At 41.0% G+C, this 22,718-nt stretch overlaps 2 protein-coding genes across 5 annotated transcripts in view; one reads left to right on the forward strand and one right to left on the reverse strand.

Moving 5' to 3' along the window:
- The window catches only part of ppp4r4 (protein phosphatase 4, regulatory subunit 4), a 267,838-nt gene that overhangs the window by 4,723 nt on the left and 240,397 nt on the right, over window positions 1-22,718 (reverse strand). The window lies entirely within an intron of this gene.
- serpina10b (serpin peptidase inhibitor, clade A (alpha-1 antiproteinase, antitrypsin), member 10b) lies at window positions 540-18,822 on the forward strand. Of its 3 annotated transcripts, none has more exons than XM_072274583.1 (5): window positions 540-627; window positions 3,679-4,426; window positions 9,275-9,545; window positions 17,777-17,924; window positions 18,017-18,822. In XM_072274583.1, the coding sequence occupies exons 2-5, from the start codon at window positions 3,730-3,732 to the stop codon at window positions 18,206-18,208; spliced, it is 1,308 nt and encodes a 435-aa protein (XP_072130684.1). In that variant the 5' UTR covers window positions 540-627; window positions 3,679-3,729; the 3' UTR covers window positions 18,209-18,822. The 3 variants fall into 3 exon arrangements, with proteins under 3 accessions (XP_072130684.1, XP_072130675.1, XP_072130690.1); XM_072274574.1 differs by having other exon boundaries at window positions 546-627; window positions 3,694-4,426; XM_072274589.1 differs by having other exon boundaries at window positions 549-634; window positions 3,694-4,426.

Genomic DNA, 22,718 nt, shown 5'->3' on the forward strand with positions numbered 1-22,718 from the left:
GCACCCTTTCTACGGTTTCCATATCCTTCCTGTAGTGAGGCGACCAGAACTGAGCACAGTACTCCAAGTGGGGTCTGACCAGGGTCCTATATAGCTGCAACATTACCTCTCGGCTCTTAAACTCAATCCCACAATTGATGAAGGCCAATGCATCGTGTGCTTTCTTAACCACAGCGTCAACCTGCACAGCTGCTTTGAGTGTTCCTGCAATGTTACCGCTCTGCTACCAAACCAGGTGCTAATTCAAGGTCATTTGTTAATTTTCAATCTAAGACTGCATAAATTTGAGTTGCAATGGGGCAAGAGTTATGCCAGACCTGATTTCTATTTGCCCCACCATCAACTACGATATCTTAATTTAGGACAGCAGGTAAAAATCGAAACACAAGTAATTCAGAAGCACTGTTTATGGTTAAAATTGAAGAGCCAGGTTCTGCCTACACATTGGATTGGGTAATAGTTAATAGTTAATAGTTAGCTCATTGTTAATAGTTAGTGAGCAGTAAGTGGCATGTGGTTTGTTGACTCATTTGGTTTGTCTCCACAACGCAGTCTCTATCAGAATGATGTTGTAAGACATGCGGCCGCAAAATACCTACTATCACCAGTGCAAGTAAGAAGAGAAATGTGAGTGGTATGGTTTCCTTACACCAACATTTTTAACTATTGTATTTTATCTTCATTGTTTTGATCATTATTTAATAATTAGCAAGTTTAAGTTAATTTCAGTCTATTGGCTTGTGCTGTGTATGACCAGTACCGTGTTGGACTCAAGACAGGCAATGTGATAGAGTACAATCAAATAACACAGTCTAAAGAACACTACATGCTTTCCATCCGTGCTGGGTTGACGTTGAGCTAGCAGCTTTGCCTCGTGAAAAATAGACAAATGGTAAAGAAACGGCAGGGTTGCTGCCCAATGCGCCACACAGCGCGGAGAGAAACAACAACATTCAAATAAACCGTCATTATTTTTATGCTCTTTTCTTGAATGTGGGGAGCATGGTTCCTATGGTGGGACAGTCTAGGACCAGAGGGCACGGACTCTGAATAGAGAAACGTCCATTTAGAACAGAGAGAACGAGGAATTTCTTTGCCAGAGAGTGGTGAATCTGTGGAATTCATTGTCACAGGTGGTTGTGGTGTCCAAGTCATTGGGTATATTTAAAGCGGAGGTTGATAGATTCTTGATTAGTAAGGACGTCAAAGTTTATGGGGAGAAGGCAGGAGAATGGAATTGAGAGGGATAATAAATTAGCCATGATGGAATAGCAGAATTGACTCAATGGGCCAAATGCACTTATCTCATATGGTCTAATATTCTGATACATTAAAAGGGCTCTCAGGACAATTAATTAAATGATCAGAAACAATGAGACACCTGCTTAGTGACTGTAGGTCATCATTGGTATTAACTAATATGATCATTAGAGCTACTCATTGGTAGCGCTGTGGGGTGCTCACCCACCGATGGTGTATCATCTGGTCATCACCCCACCACTCGGAACTGGAACTTGACTTACTGCATATGGGGGTGACTGGGTTGTGCTTTGACTCGTGTGTTGTCTGACTCAGATTGCCATCAGATCAGAGTTCGATGCTTTGATGATTTGTGGGCCCGATGTAATAAGATTCAAGATTCATGATTTTGTCTTATTTAGAAACATGCATGGAGTAAGCCCTTCTAGCTCCTCAATTCTTGCTGCCCCAGCAACCCCTGACAACCCTAATTTAACCCGAACCTCATCACGGGACAATTTACAATATCCTACCCAATACGTCTTCGGAGTGTGGGAGGAAAGTGGAGGACTCAGGGAAAACCCACACGTTCCATGGGGATGACATATAAACTCTGTACAGGCAACTCCGGAATTCAACTCCACACTCTGATGCCCCAAAATGCAAGAGCATCGTGCTAACCACTACACCACTGTGGTGTCCCAAAGGTTTAATGTCATTTCCAGTACTCAAATGTAAAGGAAAACATTGATGTTACTTAGGAACCAATGCAATACAAAAAAAAAGATAAAGAATGCAATAATAATTTTAAAAAATATATATAAAAACATAATACAGCTTAAATACATAGATTGATTGTATGTCCATAAAGTGACACTAGGCACAGGAGTGTCTGTACATAAGGTGACTGACAAGAAATGATAAAGTAGTGGTGGTTGGGGATTGTGGACAGTCGGTTAGTGGGTGGAGGTGTTGATCAGCCTTACTGCCTGGGGAAGTAACTATTTTTGAGTCTGGTGGTCCTCATGTAGCTGCATCCCTGATGACAGTGGGACAAATAGCCCATAAGCAGGATGGAGGCATCCATCATGATGTTACTGGCCCTTTTCCAGCACCTTTCTGCATTTTCTGTTCTTGGTGGCAGCTGGGGCTGGCACTGGTGATGTGTTGGGCAGTTTTATGTGTATTCCAGCTATGGAATGGTGAATTACCTAATATTTATCCTTCACTAACTTTAATTTGAGCAGCATGGCAGTGTAGCAGTTAGCTCATCACGTTACAGTGCCAGTGGTCACTGATCAGGCATCAATTCCTGCTGCTGTCTGTAAGGTGTTTGCATGTTCTCCCCATAACCATGTGGGATTCCTCCTGGTACTCCGATTTCCTCCCATATTTTACACACAAATGGTTAGGGTTAGTCAGTTGTCGGGGTGTTATTTTGTTACCAACATAGCAACACTTGTGGTCTGCCCAGCACAATCCTCACTGATTTAATTTGATGCATACAAAATGCATTTCACTCTATGTTTCTGTGTACTGTACATGTGACAAATAAAGTTAATCTTTTAGGAGGTATGTTGCTGGCTTCTACATTTTAATCATCTATATCATGGATAGCATTTTAAAATGTGTGGTACAAGCATGCACATTTCACGAGGAAGTCCTTGCACTATTTATTTTTGGTCTGCAACTCATGCTTCAATATAATGACTTTTGTTTTATTTAGTTAAGTATAGGTGCATAGTTGTGTTAGAAGGCTAGGATCAACCAGTGAGGTTGGCTGGTTTGATGGATGAACAAAGGACTGTGGATGAGAGCTGGATTTAAATAGGCTGCCGGTGATGAGTTGGAAACGAGAGGAAGCTGACTCCTGTTAGCTGGGTGGAGACTGGGAGGTGCTGGAAGGTGTAGGTCTGAAAAGCTTTGAAGACCCAAAGAATATGATTGATTTCATCTTTAATACTCAGCAGCAGTGCAGAAGCACTAGGTCATACAAACCAATCCATTCCATCGGTGAAGGAAGACTGCCCTTCCGACATTACTAGCTTGGCCCATGACTGTCTCCAGATTCATGAACACGGTCGAGTGTCAGCAGCACCCCTCCAACACCCCCACCCCCACCCCAGTTGGGTCTGGTAAGCTATTCAGTTCAGGAGACAGTAGAGAAGAACAATAAATGACCAGCAGGTTCCACATCTGTGAATACTTCACTAGGTTAAAAATTGAAATAAGGTTCAAGATAGTTTAATGTAATTTCCAGTACACTACTGTAAAGGAGAACAAAATAATTGTTACTCTGGATCTGATGCAGCACAAAAAAACACGCAATAAGATAAAGAACAATAATAATAAAAAACACAATAGGTATAAATACATAACATAGCTTATATACCTGGATTGATTGTATGTTAATAAAGCTAATATTCATCTACAATCTAGCATACCATGTTGCAGGTAATTCTGAGGTCATCAAGATAAGAGAAAAAGAAAATGAGATTTTTAATCTTTCTGCTATGTGGTGGGTTCATGGCCACCAGCGTATCACAGAAGTATGGATTCAATTTTCACCCGGAACTTAGGAAAAAGCTGCATCAGAATTTCAATTTGCCTTCACATTCTAATGCTGAAGTTCGATCCACACAATGGCGAAGAGCAGAATCAATCCCTGATCTACAGAGCATCTACCTGTTAGCGGAAAAGAACAGTGAATTTGGTTTCAATGTCTACAGGAAAATAGCCAATCTGTATGAAGATAATGTATTTTTCTCACCTAATACCATCTCTACAACATTTGCCATGCTTTCTCTTGGTGCCAAAGGAGTAACACGTAACAACATACTCCAAGGCCTCAACATCGGGGACTTTGCCAGTACTGACAACGAGTACCAACTGCACAGATTGTTCCAGTGGCTTCACAGCAACATCACCAACCAAAAGGATTTGCTCATCTCTCAGGGAAACTCCCTGTTTATACAGAACAACCTTGAACTGAAAGAAACTTTCATCAAAGACCTTTCTCATTTTTATAATGCTGATATTACACCAGTAAACTTTCAAGACACAGTCAATACCAAAGATATTATTAACCAATATATTCGCAACAGAACAGATGGAAAAATCAACATGTTATTAGAGTCTGTGGATGCTGAAGCCAGACTTATGTTTATTAATTACATCTTATTCAAAGGTAAGATTTTTTCCCCCAATATTTTTGCTTATGGATATGAAATTATTTCAAAGTATTAGTAAGTATTAGTAATCATAAATCAATCACATTACAGTGGATTCCTGTTAATTGGGCAATCAGTTAATCAGGGCAGCTGCTTATTTGGGACAACTCTTAATGAACAAAATATAATCGAGGAGATAGCTGGGATTCCCTTCATTTGTTTGCAATGCTATGCTGCTTAATTGGGACAGGAAACTGTTACCAAACAGTTTCTAACTAGAGTCAGTCATGTGTACTAGTGTGGCTGTTAGACACTACACCGTGCTTAGAGCAAACAGTTTTTAAATAGTGTCATTTGCATGTGTTTGTGTTCAAAAAGCAGTGATCTTTATCACTGATAGTTGGTTGAGAAATGTGCAGTAGAACTATTCACAACTATTTTGCTCACTGTAGTTTCAAGCAGTCAGGTTTGGAGTTGCCAAAAACAGCTGAGAGTGAAAATGAAACAATTTCACTACTTCAACAAGATAGGCACTATGAAAAATTTAAAGGTATCAAATCATCTTAAATGTTACAATGAAAATGAAGATTTGGAAGATGCAATTATTGAAGTCATTGTATGAAGACAGTCCATTATTTGTATCTACACTGATTTTGTTCATTTACAGTCAATCACAAGAACACAGCAGCATACCTTTGGTAACTATTAGGAACTAGTACATAGTTTTATACTGTAGTAGTATTTACAGTGTTCCAATTTGTTCTGTATTTCATTTAAAAATATAACTTGTTTCTGAATTAAACAGTAGTTTCCCTTTTTTATACTTTAAAAAATAGTTTTGTGAAATTAATTGGGGCAGCAACTTATTTTGGCCAAAATATACAGGTCCCAATGTGACCAATTAATCAGAATCCACTGTACTTGATTTTTGAATTGAAAATCCTAATTGAAGTTTCAGAGTGAAGTCAGCACAATAGTTAAAAAAAATCAAAATTGCAATATGTTAGTTGGTAACAAGGAAGTGATTCTAAACCTGTCATTAAATGCACAGAGAAAGAAAGAATGAAAGAACTATAAAGATTCAAAAATTCAACACCCCCCCCCCACTTGTAAATTGCTTCCATTGGACAAACATATCAAGTCAAGCTCAAGATTATTATCATTCAACTGTACACATGTCTACTGCCAAACAAAACAATGTTCCTCCGGACCAAGGTACATAACAGAACGTACAACTGACACACAACATTTAAGTAATATTACCGCAAATAAAGTAATAAATGATAAGATGCATTGACAACACAAGTTAAAAGAGAAACAGTGTAACATTACTGCTGCTTCACACATAATGAGACCTGAATGGTGACAGGGAGTTTTGTAGGCTCACGGCCTCAGAGAAGAACCTGCTTCCCATCATAACACTTCGTGTCCTAATGCTATGGTACCTCTGGCCTAATGGTGGGGGATCGATGAGATTGTTGGACGGATGGGAGGGATCATTGTTTCTGCATACACAGTGCTCTTGATAAATATCTCTGATGGTTGGAAGAGAGAACCCTATAATCCTCTCAGCTGTCCTCACAAACTTTTTCACTGTTTTGCAATGAGATGCCTTGTAATTCCTATACCAGACGGTAATGTAACTGGTCAGGACACTCAATGGTGCTCCTGTAAAAATTGGTTAGAATGTGTGGGTGAGTGGAAGCCTCACTCACCTCAATCTCCACTGGAAGTGGAGATGCTGCTGTGCTTTCTTGTCTAAAGAGGTGGTGTTGAGGGACCAGGTGAGATTGTCTGTTATGAGCACTTCTAGAAACTTGGTGCTCCTAACTCTCTCCACAGAGGAGCTGTTTATGTGCAGTGAGGAATGGTCAGCCTGCTCCTTCCCAAAGTCCACAGTCATCTCATTCCTTTAGACTCACGTTGGGCTCGCACCATTCTACTATCTGCTCTATCTCCTCTATCTTCATATATGAAACCAGCGGTCAATTTATTCATCAGAAAGGAGCATAGATTCACCAGCATCATGGAACTGCGCAACACAAACAGCTCAGGAGACAGGCCCTTTAGCTGATCAATCTGCATGAGCTGTCAAGCACCAGTGTGCTCATCCTACAGCTGATGGGCACAAGGTGAACACTTACAGCACTGGGGATCAGAATTGAACCTGGCTTACTGGAGAAGCAGATCATCAGCTGAAGTTCAAGTTTAATTGTTATTCAACCGTACATGAATACTCATGGAAATAGGCATCCGTTAGTCTCATGAGACCATGGATTTGCGCCTTGGAAGGTTTCCAGGGTGCAGGCCTGGGCAAGGTTGTATGGAAGACCAGCAGTTGGCCATGCTGCAAGTATCCCCTCTCCAAGCCCCCGATGTTGTCCAGGGGAGGGGCATAAGGACCCATACAGCTTGGCACCAGTGTCGTCGCAGAGCAATGTGTGGTTAAGTGCCTTACTCAAGGACACACACACTGCCTCAGCCAAGGCTCGAACTAGCGACCTTCAGATCACTAGACGAACGGCTTAACCACTTGGCCACGTGCCAACACTCATGAATAAAGGCAAAGGAAACAGCATTCCTCCAGGGCAAGGTGCTAAACACAGCAGCAACAGTCAGACACACCATGGGCACATATAGCATATATGAGATAGCGGTGAAATACAGTCACACAAAAAATATATATAGTCCAAGTCCTTGAGTCCAGGAGTGGAACGTAGATACAGCACAGTACAGGCCTTTCGGCCCACAACGTTTTGCCAACCCTCAAACCCTGCCTCCCATATAACCCCCTCACCTTAAATTCCTCCATATACCTGTCTAGTAGTCTCTTAAACTTCACTAGTGCATCTGCCCCTACCACTGACTCAGGCAGTGCATTCCATGCACCAACCACTCTCTGAGTAAAAAACCTTCCTCTAATATCCCCCTTGAACTTCCCACCCCTTACCTTAAAGCCATGTCCTCTTGTATTGAGCAGTGGTGCCCTGGGGAAGAGGCACTGGCTATCCACTCTATCTATTCCTCTTATTATCTTGTGCACCTCTATCATGTCTCCTCTCATCCTCCTCCTCTCCAAAGAGTAAAGCCCTAGCTCCCTTAATCTCTGATCATAATACATACTCTCTAAACCAGGCAGTATCCTGGTAAATCTCCTCTGTACCCTTTCCGGTGCTTCCACATCCTTCCTATAGTGAGGTGACCAGAACCGGACACAGTACTCCAAGTGTGGCCTAACCAGAGTTTTATAGAGCTGCATCATTACATCACGACTCTTAAACTCTATCCCTCGACTTATGAAAGCTAACACCCCATAAGCTTTCTTAACTACCCTATCCACCTGTGAGGCAACTTTCAGGGATCTGTGGACATGTACCCCGAGATCCCTCTGCTCCTCCACACTACCAAGTATCCTGCCATTTACTTTGTACTCTGCCTTGGAGTTTGTCCTTCCAAAGTGTACCACCTCACACTCTTCCGGGTTGAACTCCATCTGCCACTTCTCAGCCCACTTCTGCATCCTATCAATGTCTCTCTGCAATCTTTGAAAATCCTCTACACTATCTACAACACCACCAACCTTTGTGTCGTCTGCAAACTTGCCAACCCACCCTTCTACCCCCACATCCAGGTGGTTAATAAAAATCACGAAAAGTAGAGGTCCCAGAACAGATCCTTGTGGGACACCACTAGTCACAATCCTCCAATCTGAATGTACTCCCTCCACCACCCTCTGCCTTCTGCAGGCAAGCCAATTCTGAATCCACCTGGCCAAACCTCCCTGGATCCCATGCCTTCTGACTTTCTGAATAAGCCTACCGTGTGGAACCTTGTCAAAGTTGCAGCGGTCTGGAGTCGAGCACAACACAGTTTGTCTTCTGCCAAGCAATCACTGGAGGGAAGCACCAATGCTGCCAGCATAGATGCCATGCCACACTGGCTCCAGCACTGTGGTGGAGCCTACCGATTCTGATCTAGTTGCACTAGGAGGATCACTGGCATAGTGGAGGTCAAATGACTCACTGCAGTCTTGCTGAATGAGACGATGTTAATGAGAAATATCAAATGCCTTGCAGTTATTTCGTCAGTTGAAACATATAGAACTTTTGGCCTTGTTAGCAAGGTGTGGCTTTAGATGTCAGATGATATATGTCTTTATTAAGAGGAATGTTGTATTCAGGGCTATGGACATTGAGTCGGCTAGATTCACGATGTCATCTAGATTGGGCAACATGGTGGCGTAGCTGTTACTACTAAGCTATTACAGCTTGCAGCATCGGAGTTCAGAGTTCCATTCCAACTCTGTCTGTAAGGAGTTTGCATGTCCCTCCCCATGAACTGCGTGGGTTTTCTCTGGTTCTTCGGGTTCCTCCCACAGTCCAAAGATGTACCTGTTAATATGTCATTGTGAAAAGAAGTAAACGTAAAGAGAGAAAACTTGCTCTATATTATCTACATAAACGGGTGGCAAGTTAGCAAAGTGGTTAATGTAAAGCTGTTACAGCACCAGTGATCTGGGTTCAATTCTCACTACTGTCTGTAAGGAGTTTGACGTTCTCTCCATGATTGCATGGGCTTCTCCAGGTGCTCCAGTTTCCTCCTACTTCCAAAGACATACCAGTTAATCATTTAATTGGTCTCATGGGTATGTTGGGCTGCAAGGACCAGTCACTCTGCTGCATCTTTAGATAAATAAAAAAGAAAGAAAGAAAGAAAGCCAAGAAAATGAAAATGTCTTGCCATTTATTCTCATGTGCGTATGTGCTGACAAAATGACACAGTGGATTTTGTTTCTCTATAATATGACATAATGACTGAATGTGTACTTACGGAGTAATGACTAATGCCTTTTTTGGTTTCTTCAGGGAAGTGGAAGGCTCCATTTGATCCAAACTTGACAGTAAATGGAACATTCTATGTGAACGCGTACACTCGAGTTAAAGTTCCCATGATGTACAAAGAAGGTCCATTTTTGTTAACGTATGACAAGAACCATTCGTGCACAGTCCTGAAGCTTCCATACAAGGGAAGCGCAAGCATGCTGGTGGTGATGCCAACAGGTGCAGGCTATCAGCTTCTGGAAGATGAACTATCAACTCAACTGATTGACCAGTGGATGGACGCCTTGAGAAGCAAGTACGATTTCCAACTTGATAATTAAACAATCATCTACCTTACTAATTACCAGATCAGTAATTTCTTGCATCCAAGCCAGCATAGAGATTCAATAAAACCTTAGGATCATAGATGTCTGTGCACAGCTCATTGACTTTCTCTTTCCATTTCTTGCTGTTGTTATTCTTTTATTATATTTACTATTATTTTTAGTGCTCTTATTTTAATTTCTTGTGACTGTGTTCATAATTATATGTGCTAAGCGTGCTTTGCGCTGTGTGGTGTTAGCACTGTGGCTTGCACCTTGTGATGTTTTGTTTAGCTGTATTCATAAGTATGGTGGGTCTTTAAGGTTGTCATAGCCAGGGGTGTAGTGGGGATAAGCTCCCATTACCTATTAAGTGCTTCCAATGGCGTGCACTTCAAATAGCCTCTAACAACCAAGTCCAGTTCCTGGCCTTCATGTGTAGCCTAGCTACTAGCCCAGGTGGAACTCTTTCTACTGACAGGAGAAGGGGCAAAAGCAGGTTACTGGCACCTTAAAATTAGTCGCTTCAGGCAGATGGGGCTCATCAGCCGAGGTTGGCAGCTCATCGAGGAGAAGGAAAACTCTGATCTCAAACCGCGGCTGCTTTGAAGCTGTACCCACTCATTGGGAAGGCTTTGGGAGTAAAAGCCGAGGAAAAATCCGGAACTGGAGTACAGTCCTACGTTGAGTTCAACATTAAATGGCAACTCTTGTGATGCCGCTGGTGCAAACTGTATCAGCCTCTGCTGTGCCTTTGGATTCACCACCTGTGTGGTGGGGGAGCCTGCTTTATGGGCACAGTGTGCTCTCTAAGTCATACTGCCCTGGCCTGTGAATCACGCAGACAGCCAGGGTACGATATCCACCGTCAATCCCAAACAACAGCGGACCTCAGTGAGTATGGTCGAATGACAATTAAACAAACTTGAAATACTGCCTGAGTTGCTGAGCTCTTCCAACATTGTCTGTTTATAACCCACCTCCCAACACCTCATCTTTGCCATGGTCCTGCAAGCTATGACTCCTCAGGAGCTCATCCACTTTGTGGCACATAGCTCATCCCTTGAACCGGTCCGTTGAAAATAAATCTGGATGAGAGTGAAGAGATCTGACCTGTAGGGTAACGGCTGGGACCAGGAGTCAGGAGGTGAGATTAACCTAAAGCCGATTTATGCCTGACATAGGCAAGATGTGCTGAATCAGTATCATTAACCTCTTGAACTCTGACGTTATATGGCAGCTCTATAAAACACAGGCTTGACCACAGCTAAAACACTGGAAGCAATTCTCATCCAAGGGAAGTTAAAGTTTTGAAGGAACCTGGTAGGATTGTCTTTGGGGTGAGGGACTTTAGTTACACGGTAGACAGGGGAAGCTGTGGTTGTACTTCATTTATTGGGAACACTGAGAGGTGATTCAACTGATATTTTACGAAGTGAGCCAGGAGAGATTGCTCCCAGTAATGGTGGAATTGAGAAGCAGTTGATGTAAATTTGAAGAGATTGAGAAGAGGGTCATAGGTTCTGTGAGGAGAAACACTATCTTGCAATATTTGTAGGGAGTTCCAGCTCAATATTGGAAAAATAAGTTTCTCCCACTAATACTCATATTGATTTTATAGTTAAAATAGTAATTGTGCATTGTTGAAACTCTGATTAAAGTTCAAAGTAACTTTATTATCAAAGTACATAAGTGTGACCATTTATATCCCTGAAATTCATTTTCTTGTGGGAAATCACAGTAAATACAAAACATACAATAGAATTAATAAAAGAACACCCTAAACCAATGTGCAAATAATAATAATATAATCATAATAAATACTTCATTGATCCTGGTGGGAAATTCTTTCATTACAGCAGCAACATTTAAAAACACACTTAGCAGTGTGCAGACTTAACAAATAACAAAGTACAGATTAATAATATACACAGTAATAATGTACCAAAGTGCAATAATGTGCAATAATAATGTACAAAATAACAAAACAGAGACTATTGTATGATGATGTGTGTTCTCCTGTCGCACAGAGATGAACTGTTTATTGTACTTGGTAGGAACATTTTTCTGTAACAATCCTTGTAACAATGGAGCTGAGTGACTCTGTTCATAAGGGTGCTCTGCTGCTTGTTCAGTAGGTCATGAAGAGGATGTGCCTGATTGTCCATAACGGATAACAGTTTGTTTAGTGACCTCCTCTCCACCACTATCTCAAAAGGGTCCAGGTTCTAGCCAAGGACGGATCCAGCCTTTTGATGAGTTTATTGGTCATTCTGCATCACCAGCACCGATGCTGCTCCCTCACATAAAGCTGTAAAGAAGACTGCACTTGCTACAACAGACTGGTAAAAGATCTCCAACATCCTGCTGCACACATTGAAGCATCTCAGCTTCCTTATAAAATAGAGTCTGCTCATCCCCTTCTTGTAAACAGCCCTGTTGTTGGCTTTCCAGTCAAGTCTGTTGTCGAGGTGAACACCCAAGTATTTGTACCCCTCCACCACCGCAACTTCTTCTCCCAGAATATATACAGGACTTGTCACAGTTCTCTTCTTCCTAAAATCAATCACCATCTCCCTGGTTTTGGCCACATTCAGTCGCAGGTGGTTCCTCCCACACCACTCCACAAACTTGTCCACCAGTCCGCTGTCTCCGACTCCTCTGTTACACCAAACCAGCGCATAGTGATCAGAGAGCTTCTGCAAGTGGCAAGACTCAGAGTTGTATTGAAAGTCTGAGGTGTACAGCGTAAACAGAGACAGGACAGAAACCATGTAAATAAATTAATAAGATTAAATAAATAAATGGATGAATGAATGAATAGATGAATATACAAACAAACAAGCCAGCAAGCAATAAATCAGAATCAGATTTAAAATCTCCGGAATATATTGTGAAATTTGTTGTTATGTGGCAGCAGTACATTGCAATACATAATAATAAAAATAGTGAATTACAGTAATGAGATCCTCCCTCATGTGTCTAAACTCCAGTGAGTACAGGCTCAGAGACATCAAGCACTCCTCATGCATTAACCTTCTCATCCACAGAATCAATCTCATGAACCTCCTCTGGACCACCCAACTTTAAAATTCCTTTCTTAGATATAGGACTCACAATACTCCAAAAGTCATCTGGCCAATGCTTTATATCCTTGTTTTTATATTCAAGTCCTCTGAAACATTGCATTTGCCTTCCTTACATCTGACTCATTTTGCAAGCTAACCATCAGGAAATCCTACACGAGGAACTCCAAGTCCCTTTGCACCTCTGATTTCTGAATTGGCTCCCTGTTTAGAAAATAACCTACACCTTTATTCCTTCTACGAAGGTGCATAACTATGCACTATCTTACACTGTATTCCATCTGCCACCCCTTTGACCATTCTCCCAATCTGTTCCAAGTCCTTCTGCAGATTCCCTGCTTCCTCAACATCTTCTTCATATCGTCCACAAACTTGGCCACAAAGCCATCAATTCCATCAGCAAAATCATTGACGTATAACATGAAAAGTAGCAGACCCAACATTAACCCCTGCAGAACACCAGTCATCACTCACAGCCAACCAGTAAAGGGAGCCCTTTATTCCCACTCCTTCATTTTCACGACTATTACAATGCTACAGATCGCTTACCAACTACCAGTTGTTAAAGAGGGTGCACTAGAGGATCAGGCCAGTTCAGCCATTCCTTTAGATCTTGGCTGAATGTGTATTTCATTTTAATTTCCCATAATCTTCAGATTCCCCATTTCCTCAGCATCCAAAATTTTATCAATTTCAACCTCAAACATTTACTTATTTTATTTTATTTAGAGATATTGTCATGAACAGACCCTTCCATCTCAACAAGCCTCACCACCCAGCAACCCACCTTCTTAACCCTAGCCTAATCACAGGACAATTTACAATGACCAATCAACCTACTAACTGGTATGTCTCTGGACTGTGGGAGAAAACCAGAGCACCCGGAGGAAACCCATGATGTCACAGGGAGGACACACAAACCTTCTTATAGCCAGCAACTCGGAATTCTGTTGCCCCGAGATGCAATAGCGTTGCACTAACTGCTACACTACTGTAGTGCTCTAAATATGCTCAATGACTGAGCATTCACAACATGTGGAGCTAGTGAGATGAGTTCACTGTCAGAGTTAAGTATTTCTTTACTCAATTCCAAGAATTTATCCTAATACCAGACACCCTGGTTTGAAGTGCTCCAACCATGCCTCAATGATTCCTTTCATTGTAGCTTAATTTTAATTTAAGTTAGCTTTGCTAGTTGCAGACTAGCCTGTCAGAATCAGCTGAATAAGCATACAGTATATAATATGAAAGGAAATGTGATAGCAGGCCAACACTACTGCTTAACTTACCACAGCTGAACAAAACAGTCTGTGGAGAACAGCAAGCAAAAAGTTGAGGTATTATATATTGTCCATTCAGAAATCCCATGGCTGTGTGGAAGAAGCTGTTCCTGAATTGTTGAGTGTGTGCCTTCAGGCTCCTGTGCCTCCTACATGATGGTGGCAATGAGAAGAGGGCATGCCCTGGGTGACATAGGTCCCTTAATGATAGATGCCACCTTTCTGAGACATCAATCCTTGAAGATGTCCTCAGTGCTTGGAAGGCTAGTTCCCATGACAGAACTCGTTGAGTTTACAACTTTCTGCAGCTTTTTCTGATCTTGTGCAGTGGCTCCTTCATACCAGACAGTGATACAACTGGTTCGAATGTTCTCCCTGAGGAAATTTGCGAGAGTCTTTGGTGACATACCAAATCACTTCAAACTCCAAACAAGATACAGCTGCCGCCGTGTCTTTGTAACTGTAGTGATATGCTGGGCCCACAATAGAACATCAGAGATATTGACGCCCAGGAACTTGAAATTGCTCACTCTTTCCACTTCTAATCCCTCTTCGAGGACTGGCATGTGATTGGAGTGTGATGGGTTGAATTGTTTAATTCTGTACCTTTGTTTTATGGTCTCAAAAGTGGCAACACAGTAGAAGGCTGGAGGGTAAAGTGAGAGAGATGTACAACTTTATGAGGCATAGATAAAGCCAAAGAATCTTTTTCCAATGGCAGAGCTATGAAGAGTATAAGGACATGAGATGACAAAAAAGAGATTGAAAGGGGATTTAGAGTCATAGAATACTACAGCACAGAAACAGGCCCTTTGGCCCATTTAGTCCGTGCTGAACTATTAATTTGATAGTCCCATCGACCTGCATCCAGATCATAGCCTTCCATATCCCTCCCATTCATCCACCTATCCAAATTTCTCTTAAATGTTGAAATCAAGCTCACATCCACCACTTGTGCTGGCAGCTTATTATACACACTCACCATTCTCTGAATGAAGAAGTTCCCCCTCATTTCACCTTTCACCCTTAACCCATCACCTCTAGTTGTAGTCTCGTGCGCCCTCAGTAGAAAAAAGCCTGTTGGCACTTACCCTATCTATACCCTTCATAATTTTATATATCTCTATCAGCATGGCTTTGTCAAAGGAAGGTCATGCCTTATGAGCCTGATTGAAATTTTTGAGGATGTGACTAAACACATTGATGAAGGAAGAGCGGTAGATGTAGTGCATATGGATTTCAGCAAGGCATTTGATAAGGTACCCCATGCAAGGCTTATTGAAAAAGTAAGGAAGTATGAGATCCAAGGGAACATTGCTCTGTGGATCCAGAACTGGCTTGCCCACAGAAGGCAAAGAGTGGTTGTAGATGGGTCATATTCTGCATGGAGGTCAGTGACCAGTGGTGTGCCTCAGGGATCTGTTCTCGGACCCTTACTCTTTGTGATTTTTATAAATGACCTGGATGAGGAAGTGGAGGGATGGGTTAGTAAATATGCTGATGACACAAAGGTTGGGGGTGTTGTGGATAGTGTGGAGGGCTGTCAGAGGTTACAGCGGGGCATTGATAGTATGCAAAACTGGGCTGAGAAGTGGCAGATGGAGTTCAACCCAGATAAGTGTGAGGTGACTCATTTTGGCAGGTCAAATATGATGGCAGAATACAGTATTAATTGTAAGACTCTTGGCAGTGTGGAGGATCAGAGGGATCTTGGGGTCCGAGTCCATAGGACACTCAAAGCTGCTGTGCAGTTTGACTCTGTGGTTAAGAAGGCATACAGTGCATTGGCCTTCTTCAATCATGGGATTGAGTTTAGGAGCCAAGAGGTAATGTTGCAGCTATATAGGACCCTGGTCAGACCCCACTTGGAGTACTGTGCTCAGTTCTGGTCGCCTCACTACAGGAAGGATGTGGAAACCATAGAAAGGGTGCAGAGGAGATTTACAAGGACATTGCCTGGATTGGGGAGCATGCCTTATGAGAATAGGTTGAGTGAACTCAGCCTTTTTTCCTTGGAGTGATGGAGGATGAGAGGTGATCTGATAGAGGTGTATAAGATGTTGAGAGGTATTGATCATGTGTAGTCAGAGGTTTTTTCCCAGGGCTGAAATGGCTGGCACGAGGGGGCACAGTTTTAAGGTGCTTGGAAGTAGGTACAGAGGAAATGTCAGGGGGAAGTTTTTTACGCAAAGAGTGGTGAGGGCGTGGAATGGGCTGCCAGCAACAGTGGTGGAAGAGGATACGATAGGGTCTTTTAAGAGACTTCTGGATAGGTACATGGAGCTCTGAAAAATAGAGGGCCATGGGTAACCCTAGGTAATTTCTGAGTTAATGACATATTCAGCACAGCTTTGTGGGCCGAAGGGCCTGTATAACGCTGTAGGTTTTCTATGTTTCTATGTTTCTAAATCTCTTCTTAATCTTCTACATTCTAAGCAATAAAGTCCTAACCTATTCTATCTTTCCTTATAACTCAGGTCCTCAAGTCCCAGCAACATCCTAGTAAATTTTCTCTGCACTCTTATAATCTTTACTACCTTTCCTGTAGGTAGTAAAGGTTCCCTTCTAACATTTGCAGGGAATTTTTTTCCACAAAGACAGTAGCTGATACACAGAACATGCTGCCAGAGGAGCTGATGGAGTCAGAATAATCACTGTGTATTAAGGAAGAGAGCATAGCACAGAAGATACAGATATCTTGCAGGTGAACAGGACTGGAACATGGAAAGGTTGGATAGAGTGGACATGGAATGGATATTTCCTAAGCTGGGGAAGTCTGGGACCAGAGAGCACAGCCTCATGATAGAAGGACGTCCATTTAGGACAGAATTACGGAGGAATTTCTTTAGTCAGAGAGTGGTGAATATGTGGAATCTATTACCATGGACAGCTGTGGGGGCTAAATCATTTGGTATATTTAAGACAGATCAGTAAGGACATCGATAGTTACAGGGAGAAGGTGTGAGAACATCTCAGCATAACTGATTGCAGAGCAGACTCAATCGGCTGAATGATATAGATGGACAAGACAAAACAAGATTGTTTAATGTCATTTTCAGTACATTAGTGTAAAGGAGTACTAAATAATTGTTACTCTGGATCCAAAGCAGCTCAAAAAAAAAACAATGAGAGCAAGAAAACAATAAGAAAAAACACAATAAGTAGAAATACATAAGATAGCTTATATACATAGACTGTGTGTCTACCAAGTGATGCTTGGTACAGAAGTGTTTATACATAAGATGACTGACAGGAAATGATAAAGTAGTGGTGGTTGAGGTTATGGAGGGATGGGTTGATGGGTAGGGGTTTTAATCAGCCTTATTGGTTGGGGAAAGTAACTGTTTTTGAGTCTGATGGTCCTGGTGTGGATGCTACATAGCCTCCTCCCTGATGGGAGCGGGACAAACAGTCCATGAGCAGGGTGGATGTAAAAGGTTATAAGGAGAAGGCAGGAGAATAAATCAGCCCTGATTGAATGTGGAGCAGACTAGATGGGCTAAATGTTTAAAGGTCTCGTTGTATAAATGGACAAAACAAACTAACATAGACATAAGAAGAGAAAATCTGCAGATGCTGGAAATCCGAGTAACACACACAAAGTGCTGGAGGAACTCAGCAGGTTAGGCAACATCTATGGAAAAAATTACAGTCGATGTTACGGGCCAAAATCCTTCATCAGAGAGCCACAATGCTGTATAACTCCATGGATCTAAACTGTTCATCTATTCTTCCCCAATGTCTTCTTATAAAATAGTTTAGCATAGTATATTACTTAGCATTACACTTGAACTGTATTAAATAATAATCTTGATTTTCCTCAAATTGCCATCATGATTTCTGTCCAACATTTCCTAGGCACATTGACCTCTATTTTCCAAAGTTTAAATTGGAAAAGTTATACAAGATGGAAAGGAAGTTAAGGCAGTTGGGAATGATCACGCCTTTCTCAAATTCTGCTGACCTATCTGGAATCTCCTCATCACATCTGCTGAAGATTTCTGAGGTATTGCTTATTCAAGGAACAATCTCTTAAGGCAGCATGAGGAGGAAACAGAATCTGATTAACTGTGGATTTTTTTTTGCTCATCTTTCCAGGTCATTCACAAAGCAGTGATTAATGTGGACGAGAAAGGAACAGAAGCCGCAGCCGTCACTGGTGTTTTTGCGGTTCCTTATTCACTGCCACTTGTCATAAAAATAGACCACCCTTTTATCTTTATGATTCACGAAGATATAACAAAAACTCTACTCTTTATAGGAAGGGTGAAAGATCCCACTAAACTGTAAGGGATCTTTTGATTAAAAAATAATCATTTACATTTTAATTTGTTCTGATGCTCAACTAATACCATAATTACCATTGTCACAAGTTTTACATCCGTCAATTATTTATTTGACATTGACACGTAATCATATGCATCTTAACTGAGCAGAAGTATACTTTAAAAAACCCTGCAATTACAAGTGATCCTGTAATTTATTTTTTGTGTTTACTCAAAGATCACGGTAGTGTCGTAGTTAATGCAACATCTCGGGGCATCGGAGTTCACAGTTCAATTCTAACACTGTCTGTAAGGAGTTTCTACATTCCTTCACATGGAATGTGTGGGTTTCCTCTGGGTGATCCAATTTCCTCCCAAAATCCAAAGATGTACCAGCTAGTAAGTGAATTGGACATTGTCAATTGTCCTGTGATTAGGCAAGTATTAAATCAAGAGTTCCTGGGTGATGCAGCTCGTTGGGCCAGAAGGGCCTGGTCCATACTGTATCTCTAAATAAATATAATAAACTATCATTGCAAATCAGGTTGAAAAGCATTATTAAAATATCCATCTACAACGCTGTACAAGTCTATATACTGTATTTCTTCTATGTAATATAAAGTCACATTTTTGCAAACAGTTTCATTGGTTGGTGGATCAATATACAAAGACCTGAAGATTGCAAAGAAAGTCTGTGAGGTTGCAAAGGCCTCCAAAAGGCATCAGTTGTATGGGATACACACCATGAAGAATTTCCAAGGATTTCAATGGACAAGTAAATAGGAAAACAAGTGAGGTGAGTTTGCACTGCATCTATTCCTGGCACAAATTTAACAAACAAAATGTCAGATCAGTTGTTAAAAATGAAGGAAGCAAAACTCTCTCTCTCTCTCTCACACACACACACACACACACATATGCAAGCATCTACAAGCTGATCTTTGGCATGGCTGGTTTCAATGCAAAATCATTTGCTACTTTCCTGTTCCCATGAACTTTATGGTTCACACTAATCCAGCAGTATTGATAACACTCCCAGTTCTGCGATTTCTGCTTCCTTCTCCAATTGTGACTAATTGTGATCCAGGGAAACATCCAAATCTATTATCTTCCTACTTACTCTTCTCCAGATCCACAACTCCGCTGCAGAAAGTTTGCTGCACAAATGATATTTAGGACACCCCTTCTTTGAACATTTGGAAAACGTAGAAGTTTGGACACATACATGGATGGTGGAGCTACGGATGGCTATGGCCCGGGTGCAGGTCGATGGGTGGAGGCAGCTTAAATGGTTTGGCATGGACTAGATGGACCAAAGGGCCAGTTTCTGTGCTGTACTTTTCTATGACTCTAATACTATCACATCTTTCACGTTCATTGTGTATGGGTTCATGGGAGGTGCCGTACCTTTGCCATGATGTCACTGATAGCTATGTCCGTACTTAGCACTGGGCATCATTGTAAAGTGTGTGAAATCAGAGTTTTACTCAACTACCATGAACACATACACAAGAGATTGCAGATATTATAATATGGGGCAAAACCAATCTGCTGGAGGAACACAGAAGATCAAGCAGCATCTGTAAAGCAAAGTGATAGTGAACACATTGAGCCAAGACTCTGCTTTAGAGCAAGATGTAAGATTTCTGTGCAAAATGTTAACTAACTCATCTACCAGGATGTTGCCTGGATTAGAGGGCATGCCCATATTGGACAAGCTTGGGACGTTTTCTCTGGAGCAGCACAGGCTGAGGGGAGAACTGATAGTGGTTAATAAGACTACGAGAGGCACAGACAGAGTAGACAGACAGCATCTTTTTTTTTCCCGAAGTCCAAATGTCTAATACCAGAGGGCATGCCTTTAAGGTGAGAGGGGGCCATTTCAAAGGAGATGTGACGGGCAAGTTTTCTTTACACAGAGAGTGTAGGTGTCTAGAATGTGCTGCCTGGAGTGGTGGTAGAGGCAGACACAGTAGGGACTTTTAAGAGACATTTAGATAGACACATGTATGTGAAGAAAATGGAAGGATATGGACATTGTGTAGGCAGAGAGGATTGGTTCAATTGGCCATTTGATTACTAATTTATCTGGTTCAGCACAATATTGTGGGCCAAAGGCCTTGTTCTTGTGCTCTACTGTTCTATATTCTATGCCTATCCTATTGCCTCCACAGATGCAGACTGACTCATTGAGTTCCTCTGTTTGTGTATCATGAGTACATGATCAGATACCCTGCCATTGACAAGCTAATTGTTTTTACAACTTTCCTTGTCAAAATGGCAGATTAATCCTGCCTCAAAACATCACCATGATTTTCTAAGTTATTGATATACATTTCCAGAAGCATGAAGGAAGTTTGTCTCCTTTTCATTCTAATAAAAGTATAGAAATTTATTGTGCAAACAGCATGTTATATGGAACATCCAATGCCAAATAATCCAGATTTAGCAATCTCTTTAATACTTACTACTAACTTTATCTACCTTTTAAGTACAGATTCAGTTTTATTAAGTTTATATTGGAGAATCTGAAAGGATTACTATAGAGAAGAGAGCCTAGATTCAAGGTTCCAAGTAAATTTATTATCAAAGTACATATATGTCACCATATACAGAACAACCCTGAGATTCATTTTCTTGTGGAGATTCACAGTAAATACAAGAAACACAATAAAATCAGTGAAAAACAACGCCCAACAGGACAGACAAACAACCAATATGCAAAAGACAACAAATTTGCAAGAACAGAAGAAAATAATAATAATAACAATATTATAATAATTACAGATAGGACAATCCATAATACCCATCTGGGTATATAATAATACAAGATAAATAAGCAAAAAGAACTTATTGAGTAGATATAGCCATTCCAAACATACATAACATATAGAAATCAGTAAGTGAAAACACTAGAAATATGCTGAATTAAAAGAGGAAATTGAAGGACTATGGAACATGAACAGGGTATACATTGTCTCAATAGTAATTTCCACAAGTGATATCATCCCAAAGGCACTTCTCAATAGCAATAAACAATTAGGGCTACACAGCAATATTTATGCTAATCTTCAAAAAGCCACTAGAATAGTCTGGCAGTTCCTAGCAATTGAGAAATGAGTGTACTTGCCTATACCCATACCTCAGGTTTTACCAGCTTGAGCTGAAAAAATATATTTAAAACAAATAATAAGAAAGCAATAAATATTGAGAACATGAAATGAAGAGTCTTTAAAAGTGACTCCATAGTTTCTGGTGGGTTCAGTTTGTGGTAGAAAAGTTAAATGATGGGGCAAGTGAAGTTCAGTGAAGTTATCTCCTCTGGTTCAAGAGCCTGATGGATAAGGGGTGATAACTGTTTCTGAGCCTGGTGAGTCCTGAGGCTCTCGTACCTCCTTCATGATGGTATTAGTGAGAAAAAAGCATGGATTCTTAGATTGAACTGAAATAGCTTGTTTCTGTGTTCTAACTTCTATGAAATTCTAGTAAAGAGTTCATGAGTATAAACGAATAGTTGCCAATCAGAATTATATACAATGGTTCTGAATAGGAATGGCTTCAGTTTAGGTTGTAATGGGATTGGTTTATTCGAGCCCAATTAACATAAAGTCTCAAACATTTTTACAAGATCAAAAACAGTTGTACAATTTTTTTAATACTTGAAATAAAATCATCTTTTCTCAAATGTCATTTTATGCTCTGAAGTTGAGTTCATCACATTGATGCTGGCTGTTTTTTTAGTTACGACCCATTTCCCTAAAGTTGAAAAGTTTATGTATTATGGGTGTGGGACTCAGAGTAAAGAAAGATAAAGGAAGCAAAGGCTACGTTTGGCTATGATTTTAGAGGTAAGGAATGTTGAGGTTACGTCTGGATCATCTATGATTTTAGAGATACAGGAAGCTGAGTCTACGTTTGGATCAGCTTGAAGATTTTTTAGAGTTAAGGAAAGATGAGGCTAAATTTGGATCAGCCAGGATCTTATCGATTCTGTGGAGCAGGCTGCTTGAGGAGCTAATTGGATTCCTGCTGCTCCTGTTTTTCTGGCCAGTACAACAATTCACCTAGTGGTAGGAGGTTATACACTTCCAAATGACTGCCTGGAATGCTTACCCTCTGCAAGTTGTACAGATAGGCAAGAATTTCTTCACTATTAAAGTGCTTATGGATCAATATATAGCTACTGTCTTTATCAAGTTGCTCTGCAAGATATGGTAGATTTGTCTAAAGAATGAGAATCAATAAATAATTTTGAAGAAAATTTCCTTATGTAAGGTATAAATTTATTCCAAGGTATTTGATTTTAGTGTTGGAGTACGACTGTAAACACAACAACTGAAGCGCAGCACACACAAATTGCTGGAGGAACTCAGCAGGCCAGGCAGCATCTAGGAAAAGGGTATAGTTGAGGTTTTGGCCCAAAATGTCAACTATACTCTTTTCCTAGATGCTGCCTGGGCTGCTGAGTTCCTCCAGCATTTTGTGTGTGTTGCTCGGATTTCCAGCATCTGCAAATTTTCTCTTGTGATTGGACA

The sequence above is a fragment of the Mobula birostris genome, chromosome 1, assembly GCF_030028105.1.
Source record: "Mobula birostris isolate sMobBir1 chromosome 1, sMobBir1.hap1, whole genome shotgun sequence".
Lineage (NCBI taxonomy): Eukaryota > Metazoa > Chordata > Chondrichthyes > Myliobatiformes > Myliobatidae > Mobula > Mobula birostris.